This window comes from Cornus florida, unplaced genomic scaffold (genome assembly GCF_030987335.1).
Source record: "Cornus florida cultivar Cherokee Brave unplaced genomic scaffold, ASM3098733v1 CherokeeBrave_3.0.0_Hap2_Chr01, whole genome shotgun sequence".
Lineage (NCBI taxonomy): Eukaryota > Viridiplantae > Streptophyta > Magnoliopsida > Cornales > Cornaceae > Cornus > Cornus florida.
In genome coordinates, this window is record NW_026775571.1 from 18189874 (window position 1) to 18209471 (window position 19598).

Sequence of the window (19598 nt, forward strand, 5' to 3'; positions counted from 1 at the left end):
GGCACTTTAGTCTTTGTATTGTCTATTTACTCTTGTACATAACCATATATAATGAAAGTGTGTGAGATAGAGATTGCAGCTCCCTAATACAATTTTTCTCAAGTTCAACATCTTTTCTTCTAAAATTCTACTCTCAACATGGTATCAGAGCGGGCTGCATTCAACATCATGGGGGTGTGAGATTGAAATTTTGTTCGAGATTGCAGTAGTTGTTCTCGTAACAAGGGCAGTAGTTGTTTTTGTAGTGATCGCAACCGAATCAGCTGCATTGTTCAGATTGCTTGTAGTTGTCAGGATCACCGTCGTCGTCGTCGTCGTCGTCGACATTATTGTCATCTCATCCCAGTTTCGCCGTATCAGCCCATCGTTTCAGTTCACCGTCGTCATCGCCACATATATATATATATATACACACACACACACACATACATACACACAGCGGTCTCTGTTTTTTCTGGTCATCTAACCCTAGTTTGGAGAAGACGGGGTGTGTTTGGTTGTGAAGTTTGCTTGTTCCAAGTCTGAACAACCCGATCCAGATTTTCTCTCCAGTTTGACTCGGACGGAGCAACCTGATCTGACACAATGTCCAGCTTGCACAAAACACCTGGGACCCCACTGCTCAGTCTAGAGTCCACTCCACAATCACCAGTAAGGACTATATTTTCAGTATACAAGTTCCCCAATTCTAAACTTCCATTATTCTTAGAACATCAAACCACCTCCCATCGAACCAATTCTCCCAACACTCGCATTAAATTACCCAAAAAAAAAGTCTTCTTGAAGCTTGTCTAATCTATTAACAATCCATACTGGCGTCAGGCATCTAACAGAGAAAGGTAGTACATAACATTATTCGACATATAAGACTGGATACAAGTGATTCCACCATCCTCTGAGTTCCAACCATCTAGCCTCTTCTCCACTCACTCCACCGCACAAGGTCCAAAAATTTTAAGACTCGGGGTTAGCACCTAAAGGAAGGACCAAGTATATGATTGGCCAATTAATAAAAACTAATCTAGAGACGTTATCGATTTGTCAATTCCGTCACCATCTGCACATACTGCAGCGATACCAGCCAAATCACTCTTGGAAAACCTAATACATTCTTGAAACACTACCCCAGGAGAAAAAGAGAACAAAATTTCTCCGCAGCCAAGGAAGAGAAGAAATGTTACACGAGAATTAAAGATGTGAAAATGCATTGAAGATAATTAGAAACAAATCTAATTGAAGTGGCCCCCAGCTACAACTCAAGGTCTGAAATTAATTCTTCAATGGAGTTATGCATTTAAATTTACAATATGAAACGGTAAAATCTTGGGTCATCAAACATGATAACACAGGTTTGAATCTGAGGGCAGCCACTTTGTTCAAAATAATGACAAAATTAGGTTTTTCCAGATCTCCTCTCCTGCACCCCATTCAGATGAGACCAGCACTGGATAATGGCCGCATTGTTAAATAGGAATATATCAATTTTTATGCCACATTACAAGTTAAAACCAAAGGTTTATAGAAGAAATCCCAAGTGCATAAGAAAACCACACAAGTACGAGCCATCATATCCAACAGATACAATGATAATAATGCAATAAAGATAGGAAACCAATTAAAAGAAGGTACCACACATAAAGAGAAGATGGTAAAGTATCATACCAAGAAGTTTGTAGTAAGACCTATAAATAATTGATGTACCATCGATGAGCATTACTCTTCCACTGGAAGAATCATAATCCATCATTCTATCTTTTTGCTTCCCAGAATCAAAATTTGTTTCTTGACGTAGTGTTCGTTCGCGTTCAGCAGAAAGTCCCATAATACTAGAAGTTGCATGAGGAATTTCACGTGTATCTGAACTCAAACTATTGGATAGTTTACAGTAACCCTGAAAGAAAAGACCACGGTAAATAGTCACATTTTTCTTCTTCTTTCATTTTTTTTTTTTTTTTTTTGACAAGTAATTGTCATGAAAAAGTGCTCAAAAAGTTGGATCATTAAATCTAAACCTCAATGAAATATATTCCAGCATGCATTCTGCAAAAATGGTAAATTCAGTATCTCAATCAAAAGAGAAAATAATAACACCAATTAGAAATTGTGTAGATACTGTACATATAGAATTCTCTTAGAGGCTAAACTGATGGTCCCCCTATTGCTTTTAAATTGTCAGATGATGCATAGCAAATCTGTCTTCTCCTCTTACTTTCTTTAATAGCTATAGCATATATATGTATAATACATGCCTTAATTCGATTGTAAACGGATATTTATTTCCTTACTCTGCAAAGAAAAAATAAAAAGAGAGGAAAGAAAAATTTGTGGTTTGTGGTTGAAAGTAGTCAGCATGTCAAAATTTGCCTTTATCATTGGTGTGTCAAGGACACTTCTTCAAAGCTTTTTTTTTTTTTTCAAAGCTATATCATATAGATGGCTAAAGGTTTTCAAAGAGTGGTCTGGTGTGTGACATCCGCTTCCAGAGGCCTTTGCAGCATTAGGAGAAATAGAGGCATTGACATAATGTATGATCAAATTTCTTCTAACGGACTGGAGGATACATTGAGGTGGATAGAATCTAGGAGGAATGATTTTTGGTAAGGTATTTCTGTAAGCTGCAGGGAGCAGGTCATCGAGGTTCCTACAAAACACTACTTAGCACACAAAAGCTGCGTCCTAAAAGTTACTCTTTTAGCTGGACAACACTCTTTTGAAAGACTTTGACCAATGACAACCTTTTAGGGCCTGTTTGGCAACTGCTTTTGCTTCGTGCCTTTGCTTTGGCCTGAAACAGAAGCAATGTTTCTGCTTTAGAGTGTGTTCAACACTATTTCGAAACTTGTTTGTTTACGTAAATTTGCTGCAAGATTTTTGGAAGCAAAAACATGAAAGCATGTTTGGTAAAAAGTGTTGCAAGTTTGAAATTTTGAATTACTAGTTAATAATATCATTTTAGCTAAAAAAAAACCTTTTTTTTTTTTTTAACAGTGCTTTGCTACAGTGCGGAAGTAAAAAAAAGCATCATTTTTGTGCTTCCGATTTTGGCCTCAATTTCAAAAGCGTTTTGGTACTATTCAAATGCCAGCAAACGTTACCAAACATGCTTTGTGGTTTTGCTTTGCTACAATATACTAGCAAAAGCAAAAAGCACGAAGCAAAAACATTAGCCAAACGGGCCCTTAAAGAGCGGACATATCACAGTTATATGATACGCGTGCATGTGAGTGTGTGTGTGTGTGTGTGTGTGTGTGTGAGAGAGAGAGAGAGAGAGTATCTGGTGGCTAAAGATTTTCAGTCGCAGGGTGATGCCAAGGTTGGTGGAAGAGGTGCTCTCTAGTTGGAGAAGCATAAAGTAAGGAAGAAAGTCAGAGAGGTATGGCATGTAGCTCTGCTTTGTCTTTAGTGAAGCATTTGAGGTGAGTGAAAGATGACTTTCAGGGACGGCCCTATTTGGGCTCTTAAGAATATCTTTGGTCAGTTCCCTATTTTTCTGGGGAACAAGGGACTCCTCTTGTTGATTGATTCTCTTATTGAGTCTTTCAAAGAGATGAGAGAATGGTATCTCTAGTTAGCTAATGTATACAGTGACATACACTGTTTATGTAGGTACAAATCCATATTTGGTGCTTTTAAGGAAATATTTACTTACCAAAGAAGATGAAAAAATGAAAAGAAAGAAGATGAAGGGAGAAATAATTTATATTGTCTACTGAACATACGGTCATTCCCAACCAATGACATGTAGAAAATCTACAATTCAATACATGTCGCCTACGGAAACGGTCAAACTTTACATTCTTCGTTCTCTCTTCAATTATGTGAAGAGGAGCTTTTGTTCTTCTTCATATGATTTAATTACTTTTTTGGATTCTTTGGGGCCTTAGCCCCGGTTCCACTTTTGTAATTGGGACGCGTTGCCCTCTTGAACGCCTTTTTTTTAATGTTATTTTTACTTATCAAAAAAAAAAAAAATACATGTCATACACCTATGTAAATATCACTTGAATGATATTCATTTAAACACACCAAAACCTGTAGCGTAGCGTATCTACTCTAGTTTCTAAGGTAAAAGTCGATAGCTCAAGTCCCATTAGGAACAAAAAGTGGGTGTGGGAATTTCTTGCCATGGTTAAATAATAATAATAATTGTTTGTTACAACAAATGAAGCGAATCCAAGAAACAATAATCACGAAACATGACAGAAAATAAACACACCACACACAAAGAATACAAATATGTTGTTTAGAAAAGCATACATCCACGGTGAACATCCAGCGAAAGAATTCATTATGTGAAAATCTGGGGATTACAAGTTTGTCCCCAAACCCTAGTTCTCGCTCTCACTCTCTTTCCTACGATTCTCAATGTCTCTCGATATCCCACTCCAAACCCTAGACACCCTTATATATCAGGCTACAAGAGAATACTAAACAGGGTCCACGACCCGCAATAAAAAAATAAAAAATAAAAAGGGGTCAAAACAAATCTCAATCAACAGGTCGTTGGGTCGGAAATGGGCCACAACATCACATCATAATTTTTGTTATTATTATTATTATTAGGGTGAACAATATCAATATTCCAAGGCTTGTTGTGCTTAATTCATATTTATGGTTAACATCAAGAACCCCAGGAGAAGGTCCATGTTAAATTAGAAACCTCAGGTACAGCATCCGATATCAAGAAAAAACATCTTTTGAGGTTTTTGATATTTGCACAAGATGTATAATCAAGTATTACCTTCCTAAACAATATGGATGATGAATGAGTCACAAATGGTGCCGTGATGCTGCTCAAGTGTACACCCCTCTGATTGATTGAAAACTTCCTTGTATAGTAATAAAGACTCCTCCCAAGGCATGCCATGAGTTCATGCCAACTTGTCTCTAGATTTGCCACTGGTCCTTCGGTGACTAAAGCATTAAAATCAGCATCTGAGATCTACAGAGACGTGAAAGTTCTCAGGAAAAAAAAGGGGTGTTTAAATAATATAAATGACATACTTATCCAGAAGAAAAACAAAAGTTACATGCAAAACAAACTGGATACAGTATGTGTATCAAATGGAATGGACCAAATGCAACCATAATGCCAACCAAAAAAGTATATTGAAACTACTCTCCATAAGTTTAGATCCTGCACCTACTATCCAAATAATTAGGATTACTTATTCAAATGGAAAAATTAGGACGATGCGCGAGGAATCAAAGCGGACTAAGGATAGAAAAGACTGGAAAAAGTATGCTGGTTAGCAATAAATCATGTTTCCAGATAATATGGAAAGCCAAATTGAAGAGTGTCACGAGTGATGTTTAGCTAGAAACAGACCCCTGGAGCATGCTAGGCATAAACAAGACTTCCAAGAAAGGTCGTCAATTATTCTATAATAGGAAAAATATTTTGAAAACTGTTTTTATGTTTGTTGTACAAACCCATTAGTATATGTTCACAGTTGAAGTACTTTTTATAATTATTCACACTTTGCAGTTATATTCCTATCATGCTGGTGACGATATCCAAAACAATCTAGAGATTGATGTTCATATTGATCTTGCTTTCTCTTATCCAAAACCAAAAGTTATGCTTCATAACTTGTGGAGATTACAAGACAACTAAGGTTTGAGATGTTGCTACTGGTTCTAAACAATACGCTTTTGAGGGTCATGAGGACGCTATTTATTCTGTATGCGCATACAATAAGGAAAAGGTTCATTGCATCTTTTCAGCAGCTATTGAGAGTAAAAAGAATAAATCTGATTTGGCAACATCTTCTCACAGAGGAGACTCTGAAGATATAAACATTGAACTTAGATATAAACATTGAACTTCAAATGGTATGTGGTACAACAGGAATTACATCACATTTTGGTTGCTTGAATAACTTGGTTTAGAATTAAGCTTCCTTGCTCTTGGAGTTGAAAAATCATGAATTCCATATTCGTGATATGATTTGGGATGGATTCTTGGCGCGACATATGGCCAGATGTTGTTCAACTTGTTCCAATGCAAAAAATCAGATTAATTCAGGCCTTGGTTCCTGATATGTTGTCAAGGAGGTTTTGGCAATCTACTAAATTTCAAAAGAGAGCTAAGAAGGTTCATTCAAAGGTATTCTTTGCCAGCAACAGAAGCTTACTGTGTTTTGCTCAAGTAAGGAAACGAAGAAAGAAAGGATGGAAGGCTTTACTCGGGTTCTTCATTGATCATGGTAAATTGTTTCAAACTCATGGTCGAGTTTTCTTCAAGGAGAAGGGTCTGATGCAAATCAATAAGGGTACTTTAGTCAAGATTGAGGAAGTCAATGGTGCCTTAGAAAGTGCCTTGAAGAAAAGTCAGAGTCCTTTTTGTTTTACTAAGCTTTGGAATTACTACGTATACTTAGGAAAGTGGTAAAGTCTAATTGATGTAGTATGCGAATTCTAAGATTTATTCTAGGAAAAGTCAAGTGTCATTAATAGTAGTAGTATTACAAAAAGGACAGTCTCTTATCAGCCGTAACCAAGTCATAATCAATATATTTTGAGTTATTATCAGTTATAAACAGTTCTTCAGCCTCGACGGTGATTGGAGTATTTCTAGTCTCTCTTACTGTTGTAAGAAGACTTCTGTTTTTTCTGTTTGCTTCAGAGACTTGCCTTAAACCTAATATGCTTAAGAAATCTTTCCAACCCTTTCTCATGTGTTTCCACACTCCCACCCTTGCCAAATGATACACCCCCCTAGAACACTAGCCACCACTCTCCTCTCCAATCTTCCTCTCAATAATTATTCTCCATAGTCAGTTCCACTACATCCTAAATCTCCATAGCCATTTCCCTAGCAAGGTTAGGTTAAAAGAGGTAACTGCTCTGACTCCCAAGACATCCACTTCACATTCTGATGATCTGATCTTCATTTATTAACAATGTTGTCCCTCCCTTTTTAACCACCACTACTCCCTTCATAGTTCACAAAAAAAAAAAATAATGTTCTCTAATTCCTCTTCTCCCATTCCCAGAAAATCCCCTCCACCCCTTCTTCATCCCACTCTCCTCCATCATGTGCTATCTCAAATTAAACGTCTCAAAATCCTAATAGCGTCTTCTTCGTGCCATTGATAAAATAACCCCAACATTTAGTTGACCCCTTTGATGCTAAAACATTGATTCTTTGTGCATTGATAATTATGAATTCCAAAAGTTCCTTCCTGCTAAATTAGTTCCGCGAAGAGTACAAATTCCAATCATTGATGATGCTAGTAATAATTCCTCAACTACCAATCAGATTAGTGTGTGTAGTCCACTCTATGGTCTGGGTCTAAGATTGGATAACAAAAATACGAAAATAGGAATCTGCACGCTATGATTGACTCATAGCTAAACACGTTCCTGCCAATGATAATACACTTATCACAGCCTTCAAAACAAGAAATAATACTGGGCAATTAACAGGAACCTTCTATCTATGAAGCTTCTATAAATTTTAAATGCTATAAAGTTTTCTAAACTAATAATAATCTAACTAAAATTGTGTGCTGAACTGTAACATTGCACCACTTTTCACTATATGTGCTTCTAGTTTTCTTTTATTTACCTTTTCTGGCAAAGTCCATAGAACCTAATATAGCATCTGATCTGCATATATCTATGTGTGTGGGCGTGCGCGCGCATGTGTTTAATGTAACATGCAATTGCATCTGCACATCTATATGACAAAACAAACATCTGATTCAAGCATGTGTACCCAAGAGAATTAACTTTCAGGAAGCAAGAAACAAGGTCAGATTAAGTGCATTTCAACAAAGTTCAGCAGAATGCAAATATCTAAAGTAACTTACTGGTGCCATATAAAACATTAAAACGTCAGCAATTTTGTTCTTTGCCCGATGGGCAACAAAGTGACTAGAGCCCCTCATATTAATACCGTCTTATGTACAAGGTCGGAAAAGATCAATTTGCCTTGTAATAATTCAAATGGTAGTAGTTTAAAGGAAAAGAGAAGCATAATGCTCATGCCTTCACCAATGTGGCAAAATCGAAGCGAGACATTAAAAAATTTATATAGTTAACAGAGGTACATAATTGTGTAAATTTGCAGATTTAAGGTGTTACTAACTCAAATCCACGTAGAGCAATTCACAGAAGACATAATGAAGGCGATAGAATTTGGAAAAAATCTTTGTCTGGGGTAAAGAAAGTACTGCTAAATAGAATACAATACACAAGAAAGTGCTTCCAAAACAGATAATAATAAAGAACAGAAAACATGCATACACACAACAGTGCTGCGCAAAAGTTTATATTAGACCATTTGGTTGTTCATTATATCAGAAACTGAATCATTTTCCCGTGACTGATGTAGCCGTCTTAATAATAAATAGTAAAGAGAAATCGTAAATGTTGCAGCTCATTACATTGAATGTCATAACAAAGATACACAAGATTATGACAATTAATTATACAGTGCAAAATGAAGAAGAATACAACAAACCACAAGTAATACTGAGATAAAAATCAAAAAACATGAAAAGATTGAACAGAAAGTAGAGAAAACTGAGAACCAAAGTTGATTCAAACAGAAACCGAGAAGGAGAACAAACTGGGTTATGCGAATTGGCGACGCAATGAGCGACTTCTCACAATCGTCAACTGACAAAACACGACTCGCTCTAGAAGAAGATTCAAAATCGATTCTGACAATGATAATGCAAAGTTTGCGATTGATGAAGATTAAGCCGAAACTGAAGTCGTCAATTTCACAAAGCCGAGGTTGACCGAAACTGAAGTTGCGATAAAATACGAACAAAGAGAAGTAGAAAACTGTGAGAACGAAGATGAGGCACTAATGAGTTTGCGCACTTGATTAGTCCTGATGAAACTGAAGCTAATCTCCCAAACACAAACCCAAATCTTATCCTTCGACTTCGAGCCTTCAAAGAGCGACGGCCGACAGGAGCCCTAGAACACAGATCGTTTTTTCATTTCTTTTCTTGTTTCGAAAAACATAAATGGGTAAAGAAAATCAGTGGCTAAAAGACGGCCAAACAGAACAAAATTGGGCCCATAAACCCAAACGTTTTATTTCTATTATGGGCCCAATATTTTTTATTTCTGTATCAGTTTTTTTTCTGTAGGATTAACTCTTTTTTTTGGCCCAAATTTTGAGGCCTAGTATAGGTATATAGGTTGGGCCAAAATTTGAGGCACCCCAAATTTGGAGGCCGCCAATTGATGGTGTCAATTTCATGTGTTGTTCAATTCGGTGTATGGATTCTCAACTTCGTAGCCACCAGAGTTTGAAAAAAGGTAAAAAAAATAAAAAATAAATGGTTAAATTTGGTTAGTTTCAATATTTTTGTGAACTATTGAATGTGTTTGTTCAACATGCTAGTAATGGTGTCAATTTCAAGTGTTATTGTTGAGTTCAATTATGCCATTTGGTTGGTATGTGGATTGTAGCCACTGAGTTTGATAAAGGTCAAAAAAAATATTGTTGAATTTGGTCAATTTCAGTATTTTTGGGTACTACTGATTGTGTTACTTGTAAAACTAATTATGGTGTCAATTTCATGTGGTGTTGTTGATTTCAATTCTGGTACCTGATATGTCTGTAGATTTGTTTTTGTCTAGCCACAAAAGTCATTTTTTTTTTGCTGAGTTGATATATCCATTTTTGTTGAGGTTTTTCAACTCTGCTTTGTTGTTGATGCTCTGCATGCTGCTACTGAATTGGTGATACTCTCCAATGATGTTATTGAAATGGTACTGTTCAATGTTGGTACTCAGTTGATGCTACTCACCTTCTTCTTAATTGTATGGTTCATGCACAAAATTGGACATTTTTCTTCTTATTATTAGCTTTATGGACAGAATTGGAACTCATTTTCTTGTAATTTTCAATTTTGTGCATCTGCTTTGGACCTATTTATATTATTGTGATTTTTAGATTGGAGGATAGACTTGGAGTTGTTTTCCTTAACACTACAAACAATTTTGACCCTATTGTAATCTTCATGAATATTATATTTTTATAAGATTTATTTATTTAAGACTAATTTTCAGATTGTGTGCAGCCCAATATAGATTTCACTATTTATTTGGTAGTGACAATAATGTATGTACCATTATGATTATCTTCAATTGTTCTGCAACTTACCATCAAAACTTGAGTTAGGGCCAAACACACAATGTCATATCCACATCCACAATTCAATTAAACCTTTTGCACTTCAAGGCCAAACACTTGAGTTGGGGCCAACCTTTTTTCTCATTTTAAAAAAGTTCAATTGAAACAATTATTAAAATCATATTCAAATGATAACAATATTATTATTGTTGGCTAAAAAATACATTCAAACATCTTTCAAACAAGTTTTTGTATTCAAGAAAAAATTTACTACAAATTAACATAGCAAGATTAGACAAAGGACCAAGGTAAGAGACCAATGCATGGATTTTAGTGGTATTCAACTAAGGCCCTGTTTGATATGCATTGTGTTTTTGGCATTTTGTTTTAGCCAAAAACAAAACAAGTGTTTTGTTATGAAGTATTCTGAGTTGAAAACGGAAGCATGTTTGGCGACGAAAATTTGTAGTGGGAATTTCGAAAACAGAAATATTGTATAACATGTTTTGCAAGGTCCTTCATTTCAAGAAATTTAAAAGCCAAAACATGTTTGGCAGAGTCAAACTGTTGCCAAAATTGCTGAAACAAAAATAAGAAACATATTTGGTAAAGAGTGTTTTTAATTTGTTTTTAAAAATTTAAAATATATTAATACATTATATTTATATATAATACTTATATATAATACATTTTAAAATTAGAAATTATGGTTTAAGACTTCAAAATTTTTATTCTTATTTTAAAGAATATATCATTGTGATTAATAGCATCACTTTCATAAGTGCTTGCAATTGAAAACTTCAACTGAAAATTGAAAATTGATATTGCTCATTTTCCATTAGTGATTGTGAATTGCATCTACTTAGTGATGTTAATCCATTTCCCATTAGTTATATTACTCCATTTTCCATTACTAAATTGCATAGCATCTATATGACACTTGCAATAAATCTGTCACATAACCTATTTAAGTAAAACCTGAATTCAGACAATCTCCTACAAAAAGAAAAGAAAAAACACAAACTAAAGGCATTCAAGACAAATAAATTCCAACATCTGCAAAGACTTGTATTGCAATCAATATTCTCTAAAAGTAACATCAAAGCAAAACTGTAATTAAATTTTCAAAGGAAAAACTAATGTCAACCTTCTATCAATTCCCACTGCATAAAAGATACAAGTTACACAAATAACAGCAGGAAATGAAAGCTAGCCTCCCTTGTTACAGGGATAGAAATTAAAATACAGATTGAATATTACAAGGATGTTACAAGTGTGCAGAATGCCATTTCAAACTTTTATAGCAATGAAAATACAAGGATGATACAAGTGAGAGAGCATCCTTGATACACAACAACATCAGAGCCTTTTCTTCAACCAAAATGCATATCTTTGAAGAAACTTTCAGTATGGAAGCTTTCTCAGTATTTTGAGAAAATGACCTCAAAATGAATTCTGTCATAACAGTTCATTACACAGCAGCAACCATATGCAAAAGATGAGCACATAACATCACCCAATTGTACACAGAAACATATGATAACAAGAAATGAAATATACCAAGTATGAAATATGTTTGCTTAATTTTTTTCTAGCTCATTTAAAAAAATTTAGAAGATGACCTTAAAAGGTATCCCAAATAGCAATCACATTATACAGCAGCAACCATATGCAAAAGATGAGCACAACATCACCCAATATACGAATTATGCACACAACAACATAAAGACATTACCTAACTCAAGTAGAAGTAATACACAACAGTCTGCTAAACTAAAAGTTCCAAAATATACCTTTTTTCAGGCCCATATTTCTATCTTTCACTCAAGATGCATCATTCTATATAGCTAAGTATTGACGATCTCGAAGGAAAGGTAGCATTTTATATTTTACTTCAGTGTATTGCTGATATGGAATTTCCTCACCTTTTATTTCCAAATTTCTTTTTGGTTAATATTTTAGAATCAACACAAAGGGCCAAGGTTTCTTTTGCAAATAGAAAGTGGAACTAAGTTTCTAAAGGGCTTTTTTTGTTGTATGGACTATCTTTCTTCATTTGGTGTCAATATCTAGCTTGCAATAAAATGACGGCTTTTTATTGGTTCAGTATCGCATTGTATGTCCAATCGTAGAATCTTTTTATTATCAAAGAATATAAAGAAAAGGTAGAAAAATATTTTCTGGTACTTTAATTTATTTATTTTTGATAGGGTTGTTTTAGACACCAGTTCAACATGAAGAGAAGAAGCTCATCAAAGACCATATTTTGTTTCTATTTGTATTTCTCTGTTGCTCTCAATACTGTCATAATCAAAATCTTCCTGCCCAGAACTTTGGGTATTACTGTCAGAACTTGATAGGCTTTGTTAAGAAAAATTTCTAAAGTTTTACATCTCTACAATTTTTATAGAAGCTAAAACTATACAAAATTAAATCTGTAAAACAATTACGCCCTGTAACATATTATTCAAAATTAACATACACATAAACACACAAATACAGTACGCAAAGTAATCTGTCATACACACAAATACAGTACGCTAAAACTTGTAATATTCCTCAATTCCATCAATTTTGAACACAAGATTGGAAGTAATCTATAATACACACAAATACAGTACGCAAAATTAAAATTAGGGTTTCCTCAATTCCATCGATTTTTAAATAATACTCAATTCCGTCAATTTTGAACACAAAATTCGAAAAAATCAATCATAACCATGTATACAAAAGGTGAAATTATACAATAAATAAATCAAATTAGGGTTTCAACAAAATCTGATTTTAGTTTAAAGAAATTCCAAATAAATACTAATATTCCTCTAATATGTCAATTCCGAAACATAAAAATTGAGGAAATCAGAGGGTAAAACTAAAAACGAAAATATTAAGGTTTTCAAAAACTTCAAACTTCCAATGAAACTCCAAATTTGAACTCCATGTGTGGATTTCCAACCGCAAAAAAAAAAAATAAAATAAAAATAATAATAAGAATAACTCAAACACACCCACAATTTGCAGATATTCGAAGAAACTTGTCAAACCTGTCGAGGTCGTCGAAGAAAACAACAAAGCAATGAAGATCGTTGAAGGTTTTGACCGAAAACAGCAGTGTGAGCTTCGATCAGTGTTCGTTTTTAGCCAACATACGCAGTCACCGACAATCGCCAAAGAGAGGAGGAGAGAAAATGGAACCTTAGAAAATGGAACATTCACCTTTTATATGTGCTTCAGTTGTTGTCTCCGCTACAGTAAAATGAAGGGGTTTGTTTACTTCGCTACCGTGAATATTATGGGCCAAACAGTGCCGAAACAAGCAAAAACACTTGAATGGTGTTTTAGGGCCTGTTTAGTAACTATTTTGTTTTAGGTGTTTTTGTTGCAAGGCCTCATTTTAGGCCCAAAACATGTTTGGTAGCTGTTGCTTTGTTTTAAACAGTATTAAAACATTATCAAAAGTTGGGCAAAAAAATGAAACACCAAAATGGTGTTTTTCCTTGTTTCAATACTGTTAGCCCAATAGAAGCACTATAGCAGAGGAAACAAGTTTAGGTCGATCACTGTAGCGGAGGAAACAAGATTAAAAGCTACATGCAACATTCAACCCGATATTTTCTCTCTCTTCTTAAACCTTAGACGTCTAGCGATTTGGGAGGCGGCCCAAACGAACCTCGCGATATTGAAGAGTGTAAGTCCTTTGAAGCCTTAAAACATTTGTAATAGTGTGATTACAAGTGTTCTTTTATTCGAGAGGCAATTTGTTTTCTCTCTTGCAGTTGTGTAAGGTGATTTCTTTTCTCTCTTATAGTTGTGCGAGGCGATTTCTCTCTCTGTATTCAGCATCAGAAAGAAGAAGCAGCAGCAGCAGCTGCCCTTTGGTACCGCTCTTAAAATATTCTCTATTTTGCACTTTCTTTCATGGCGATGTTGATTTTATATATTTATTTTATTTTTCAATTTCTCCATTTCTGGGTTTTAGTTGAATTTGGATTTGTTCAACCCAGATCGAGATTATGTTTTTTAATTTCTAGGTTTTGGTTGAATTTTTTAATGATGTTAAACCCAGATCCATGTCTGTAATTGGAATTAATTGTTGTTAGTTATACTGGGATTTCGATTTTGAGTGCTTGCATGAATATTGTTTTGTAGCATTACTATTATTCAATTGTTCTATTGAACAAAGTCCTAAGTGAAATTTTCTGTTTGGAATCATTGTCAAATTGTCCTTCTATTTGATTAGATCAGATTCAGTGTAACACATGGATTTGTTTTGGGTGGTTTTTGTAACGACCCAGGTTTTGATTCAACCCGGTACGTCAGCGATGACCCTAAAGTTAACCCGATAATGGATCTAGATGCGGAAGCAGAAGGAACAAGACAAAGGTCTCTCGAGGTGTAACACACCTCTAAGACTCTAAGATGACCTTCCATGAGGTCATGGAACCCAAAGGAATAACCAAAAGTGAAAGATAGAATCAAAAGGTCACTTGGTACCCTATGACACCAATGACAACTAAGGGAGCAAGATCTAGTTCAAACTAGACCATGTATACCATTATATGGCTCAAGCAAGATCAACAAGGTTAAGTGGGGGTAACTCAATTGGTACAAGCTTGAAGGAGCAACAACAAAACAAAATCAACATAAGCAACTGAAAGTGAGAAATTTCAGTTGACCAAAACAGACCGAAACTCACAGAATCATTTCTGAAGCCTTATTTTTGAGTGAAGGTTGGTTCGGTAGGTCGGAATAGGCCATCAGTCGACCGAACTGGAGTTTCGGTTGAACAAAACTCCTCGAAAAGCTGCTGAATGACCTGTTATGAACAAAATTTGTTGAGGCTTCACCGAAGCCTCAAACCCCAACATGAATGTGGACCAAAAACATGATTTTAAGGTATGTAAGCATGCTCGCAAGTGTAAAAGGACATTTAAGACGCGTTCCAATGGTCCGTGACCTTAAAATATCCTTAATGCAAAATATGACCTCTCAACGGCCAAAAATGCCTAAAATGCGATAGATGGAACAAAAATGCAAAACCTATAACAAAATGGTGTTTGGCCCTTGGCCACACCTCATACGTGATCATAGAAACCCTATGAAGAAAATGAATGGAATTCCCATACCAGATGCAAAAGTTATGAAACAATGACTTAGCATTTTACAATATTTTCATAATGAGCCTTGAAAGTTAAATTACATAGAATACAAATTTGATGCCATTGGCCTATGGCCTCAACTCATACATGTCAATTACATTGAGAAGAGTGTACTTAGGTACACATTACATAAATGGAATTAAAGAATACAAGCTTTGATATACAAAACTACAAATAGGATTTCATGCCAACATTTTCATGACATTGATACTTCAAGTTTACGAAACCTCCATGGCATAATGTGCATCTCAAATCAAGGTCCCTGTACCTGAAAAATGTCCCCACTACGTGGGTGAGTAACATAAAGCTACTTGTAGGAGATGAGCATGCATCGACCTAGCATATTACAATTATATCACCTTAAGGTGAAACATGTTAAAAGGGCTCATGCCATCTAACGTCTATGTCAAAATGAGACTCAGGGATCATCCTAAGCTACTTATGCAATTGAAATGAACTACGGCATACAAGTAGACATGCTCAAGTACACTAAACCGTATTAAAACATGATACACGACATTCAAGTACACATGCTCACAAGTATACTAAATCATGTTAAACAAGAAAAGCAATATCCAACATAGATACACAAGTATTCGATATACATAGAGAGTACTCATAAATCAAGTATACAAACATGAGTATACTAAGCTAAACAATTACGCACAAGACAAGTATACATGATACAAGTATACTAAACTAAACAAATACGCACAAGACAAGTATACATGATACAAGTATACTAAGCTAAACAAATACGCACAAAACAAGTATACATGGCACAAGCATACTAAAATGAAACATGGAGCAAGTATACAGGTTCAAGTATACTAAACAGGATTCAAATATCCAAAGCAAGCATCAATTCTCAAGCTACGAGTAATCCATGATTAACAACTTGAAATTGAATACGAAATCAAAGTAGAAAGACTAGGACATATGGTCACTAGACCAAGCAAGTATTTCCGAGTAATTACGACGCACAAGGCACTACCTAGTGCCCACATGCATAAGTTATTCCGGGCAATTACAACCTACAAGGTACTACCTAGTGTGCACTCATGACATAGAATACTCTTGTCTCCGTACTAGGGCCAAACCCTAGCCATCACGTGGAATATGTCTTTACAAGCTTTCCAAAATCAATAAGTTCAAAACTTATGCAAAATCAATAAGTTAAACCAAACTTATACATTTCAAATAATGTCTAGGAATCGATTTGCATGCACAAGTAAGGTTAAATCCACACAAACCATGTCCTAGAATTTAAGTCTAGATGGCACATGTCTATTACACAATTTATACACAAAGCAAGAATATTTTACAACAATTGAACCACATTGCCATCCTAAGCCACAAGTACTAAATAAGTCCTAATTTAGCAACTAGCTTCCAAGGTAAACAATTGTAATATTCTAACAAGTTATATACCTACACAAGATATATCTAAACAAGCTATGCAAGTCAATGATATTCTATATCATGCTAAGTCCAATTACCATTTCAAGATGCCTCAAGTACTAATTCTACATCAAATTAGTAACATGCTCACAAGGTGATTAAATTGACTACATTCTAAGGGATTATCAACCTATTACCTCCAATATCGATTTAAGTGACTAACACACTTGAAATAAAATTAATTAAGCTATTTAATTAATTTGTCTCTAGATTTTCAAACATATCCAAATATTCTCAATTCAACATATGTTGAAGAACTCACCAAGGCCTACTTAAATATCACATTACAAGTTGATTTCATACTTGATACAACTATGTGAATAAACTTTCATAAAAGATAAATATTAAATAAGTTTTACAATTCTTATTTAAATGCCCCAAATTTAATTTATGTTGCTCAATATATCAAGGTTTAATTTCCTATCATGCCACAATTCAATTCTAAGCCACATACATCCATTAGAATTAAATCCTAGGCAAGAAAATAATTAAATTAAATTCTAAGTTTTATACCAAACATGCATACAAGTTGTATAAGTTCATAAAACAATCAATACAACACATATATAAACCTAAGACATCCCCTACCTCATTTTGAGATGAAATCTCAAATCCCCACCGAATTGAAACCGCTCCGAATCCGACGAAACTCCTAAGTTTTGTCGGGGACAACACGATCTACTTGAACCCACAAGAAGCCGCATCAAAATCACAACTTGACTTCAAACCCGAACTCAAGAAACGATCATAAATGGGTTCTAATAAGGGTGAAGGATGCGCGTCGTCAAGACAAGCATTAAACGTTAAGGCACTACGATGTTTCAACAAAGGGAGGTGGCCGGAAAATGAAGAAGAAGGGTGGTAGCCCCTTGGCATCCGGCCAAGAGAGAGGAATGAGAGAGAAAAATCTTATTTTTCATCTTTAAGTTCCCTATTTATAGAAAATCTCAAAAAGTGCCCCGAAAGGGCCCCGCCGGGTCCGAAAAAGTGGAATTTGAGCAAACGCGCTCAAACGGCAAAACTCTGTGAACGAAAAAGATTCAAAAATGAGAAGATATGAATAACGAAAGAAACAACGTCAAAAATTAAGTCCCGTGCAGAGAGATATGCCCCAAACAAGTTCGGCGGCAACCGGGTCCAAAAACCCTGAAACTGGAGAAAAATGATCAGAAGGAAATCCTATGAGTACATGACTGGATGAAATATGAAAATGAATCCCGTATAAGGATCCAAGCTCACAACAAGGAATTTTACAATTACTTTCATTAATTGTACAATGGCCCTCCAAAAAGTGAAAACTACAAAACTGCCCCTGAATGAAAATATCTTCCCAAAGATATTTTCTTAGATACCCCTGAAATAAAATATCTTTAAAAGATATTGATGAAAAACACCCTAAGAAAAGAAAAAGATTCCAAAGAACTGTGCATCCATGCCCCTATGGACACCGGGAGCAACCAGAGTACTTTTCTACAAAAGTAAAGATACATATTTCGTGGAAACCACTTAGAATGAAGATACGTGAAGTCAAAAACCAACTTCGAACACAAGGAGTGAGGTTATGCCAACAAAGTGACAAATGGGGAAAAGACAAAATAGGGAAGAGGACAAAATAAGGAAAATGATGAAAAGTGAATAGTGTCGAAAAACGAAAAATGTGAAAATGACTCGGTCCTCAAAAGAAGTTGTCAATCCAAGGAATGAGTCTCAGAATCCATTTTCGAGGACTCGAGACGACACTAAGCGACGAGAAACTGAACTCAGAAAAGAAATTTCAATGAAAAAAAATTAATCCGTGAAATTCTAAGGAAGAAGGATAGGAAGGAAATGACCAGGTCATTACAACCTACCCTCCTTAAAGAGATTTTGTCCTCGAAATCAGGAACACATCCAGAAGAACCGAAGAAGGACCGTACATAAGGTTACACGGAAGAACAGATCATAAAGTACCTAAGGACAACTCCAAAGGTCTTAAGATCAACGAAGAGACACGAAACCACGAACCGTGAGACACTTCACCAATAAATTGACATACTAACCCAATGTCAACCACCCAAAGGAGATCACGAAAACTACACATCAAAACAAGGAACACAACTAGAAGCAATATGGCAGCACGAATATTGACTAGAACCCTCCCACAACATACCTAAGGTGCGGTAGCATCCACAGTGTCAAGTGCCCGGCCACACTCACATTACTAGCTAGGTAATGCAAGGTAGCATCGACAGCAACTAGCACTCGCCCACCACACATAACTTGTACAGTAGCATGATAGTATAAAGCCCTAATTCGTCACCTGCCCCCAACAAGCTTACCCGTGAAACCTATCGATACAAATGACATCAATGTCAAACTAATCATTACTAAAAGCACCACGGAACCAGGCATTCTGTGAGAGTTGCTATATGGTCCAAAATGTTCAGCTGGACCATTCTGGCCAATCCTAAACTCTGACAACAATGTCGTAGGTACCGCTACGCTTAAGGCCTCAAATCCTCAATACCAGAAAACTGACAACCCCAAGTCTCAAAACACCACTGTCAACAACACCAGTTACGAATCCAAAGCCTGACAAGTCTGTGCCCTCAAGCCAATGGATCGGACTTTACAAAATCAGACAACATCACCTCCACCCTAGTTACAACGACTCCTAACAAGACAATGCACCCAAAATCCTCCACGTCATCCTAAAGCTGACCTACTACAAGGCTACGCCTAGGAATCAAAACATCGGATCAAGTTCACACACACAATCCCTGACAACCAAAGTCACATAACCCCAGGCACATAATAGGAATGATAAAAGAAATGAACTAATAAAGCAATTAGTCATGAAATATATATACATATGCAAGTATACACGAGGATAC

The 19598-nt window shown here is 35.6% G+C and overlaps 1 protein-coding gene across 2 annotated transcripts in view; it reads right to left on the minus strand.

The window, feature by feature from the left end:
• The window catches only part of LOC132293285 (uncharacterized), a 90370-nt gene extending 81396 nt beyond the window's left edge, over nucleotides 1–8974 (minus strand). Inside the window, exons 1-3 of one of the 2 annotated variants that reach the window (XM_059790720.1) lie at nucleotides 8580–8974; nucleotides 4742–4914; nucleotides 1663–1891 (exon numbers count right to left, since the gene is read on the minus strand). In XM_059790720.1, coding sequence (XP_059646703.1) covers nucleotides 1663–1891; nucleotides 4742–4867 — 355 coding nt within the window. In that variant the 5' untranslated portion in view covers nucleotides 4868–4914; nucleotides 8580–8974. Of the gene's footprint in view, nucleotides 1–1662; nucleotides 1892–4741; nucleotides 4943–8579 lie in introns of both variants that reach the window. The other variant, XM_059790712.1, reaches the window with a different exon arrangement.
• Between the last annotated feature and the right edge of the window lie 10624 nt (nucleotides 8975–19598).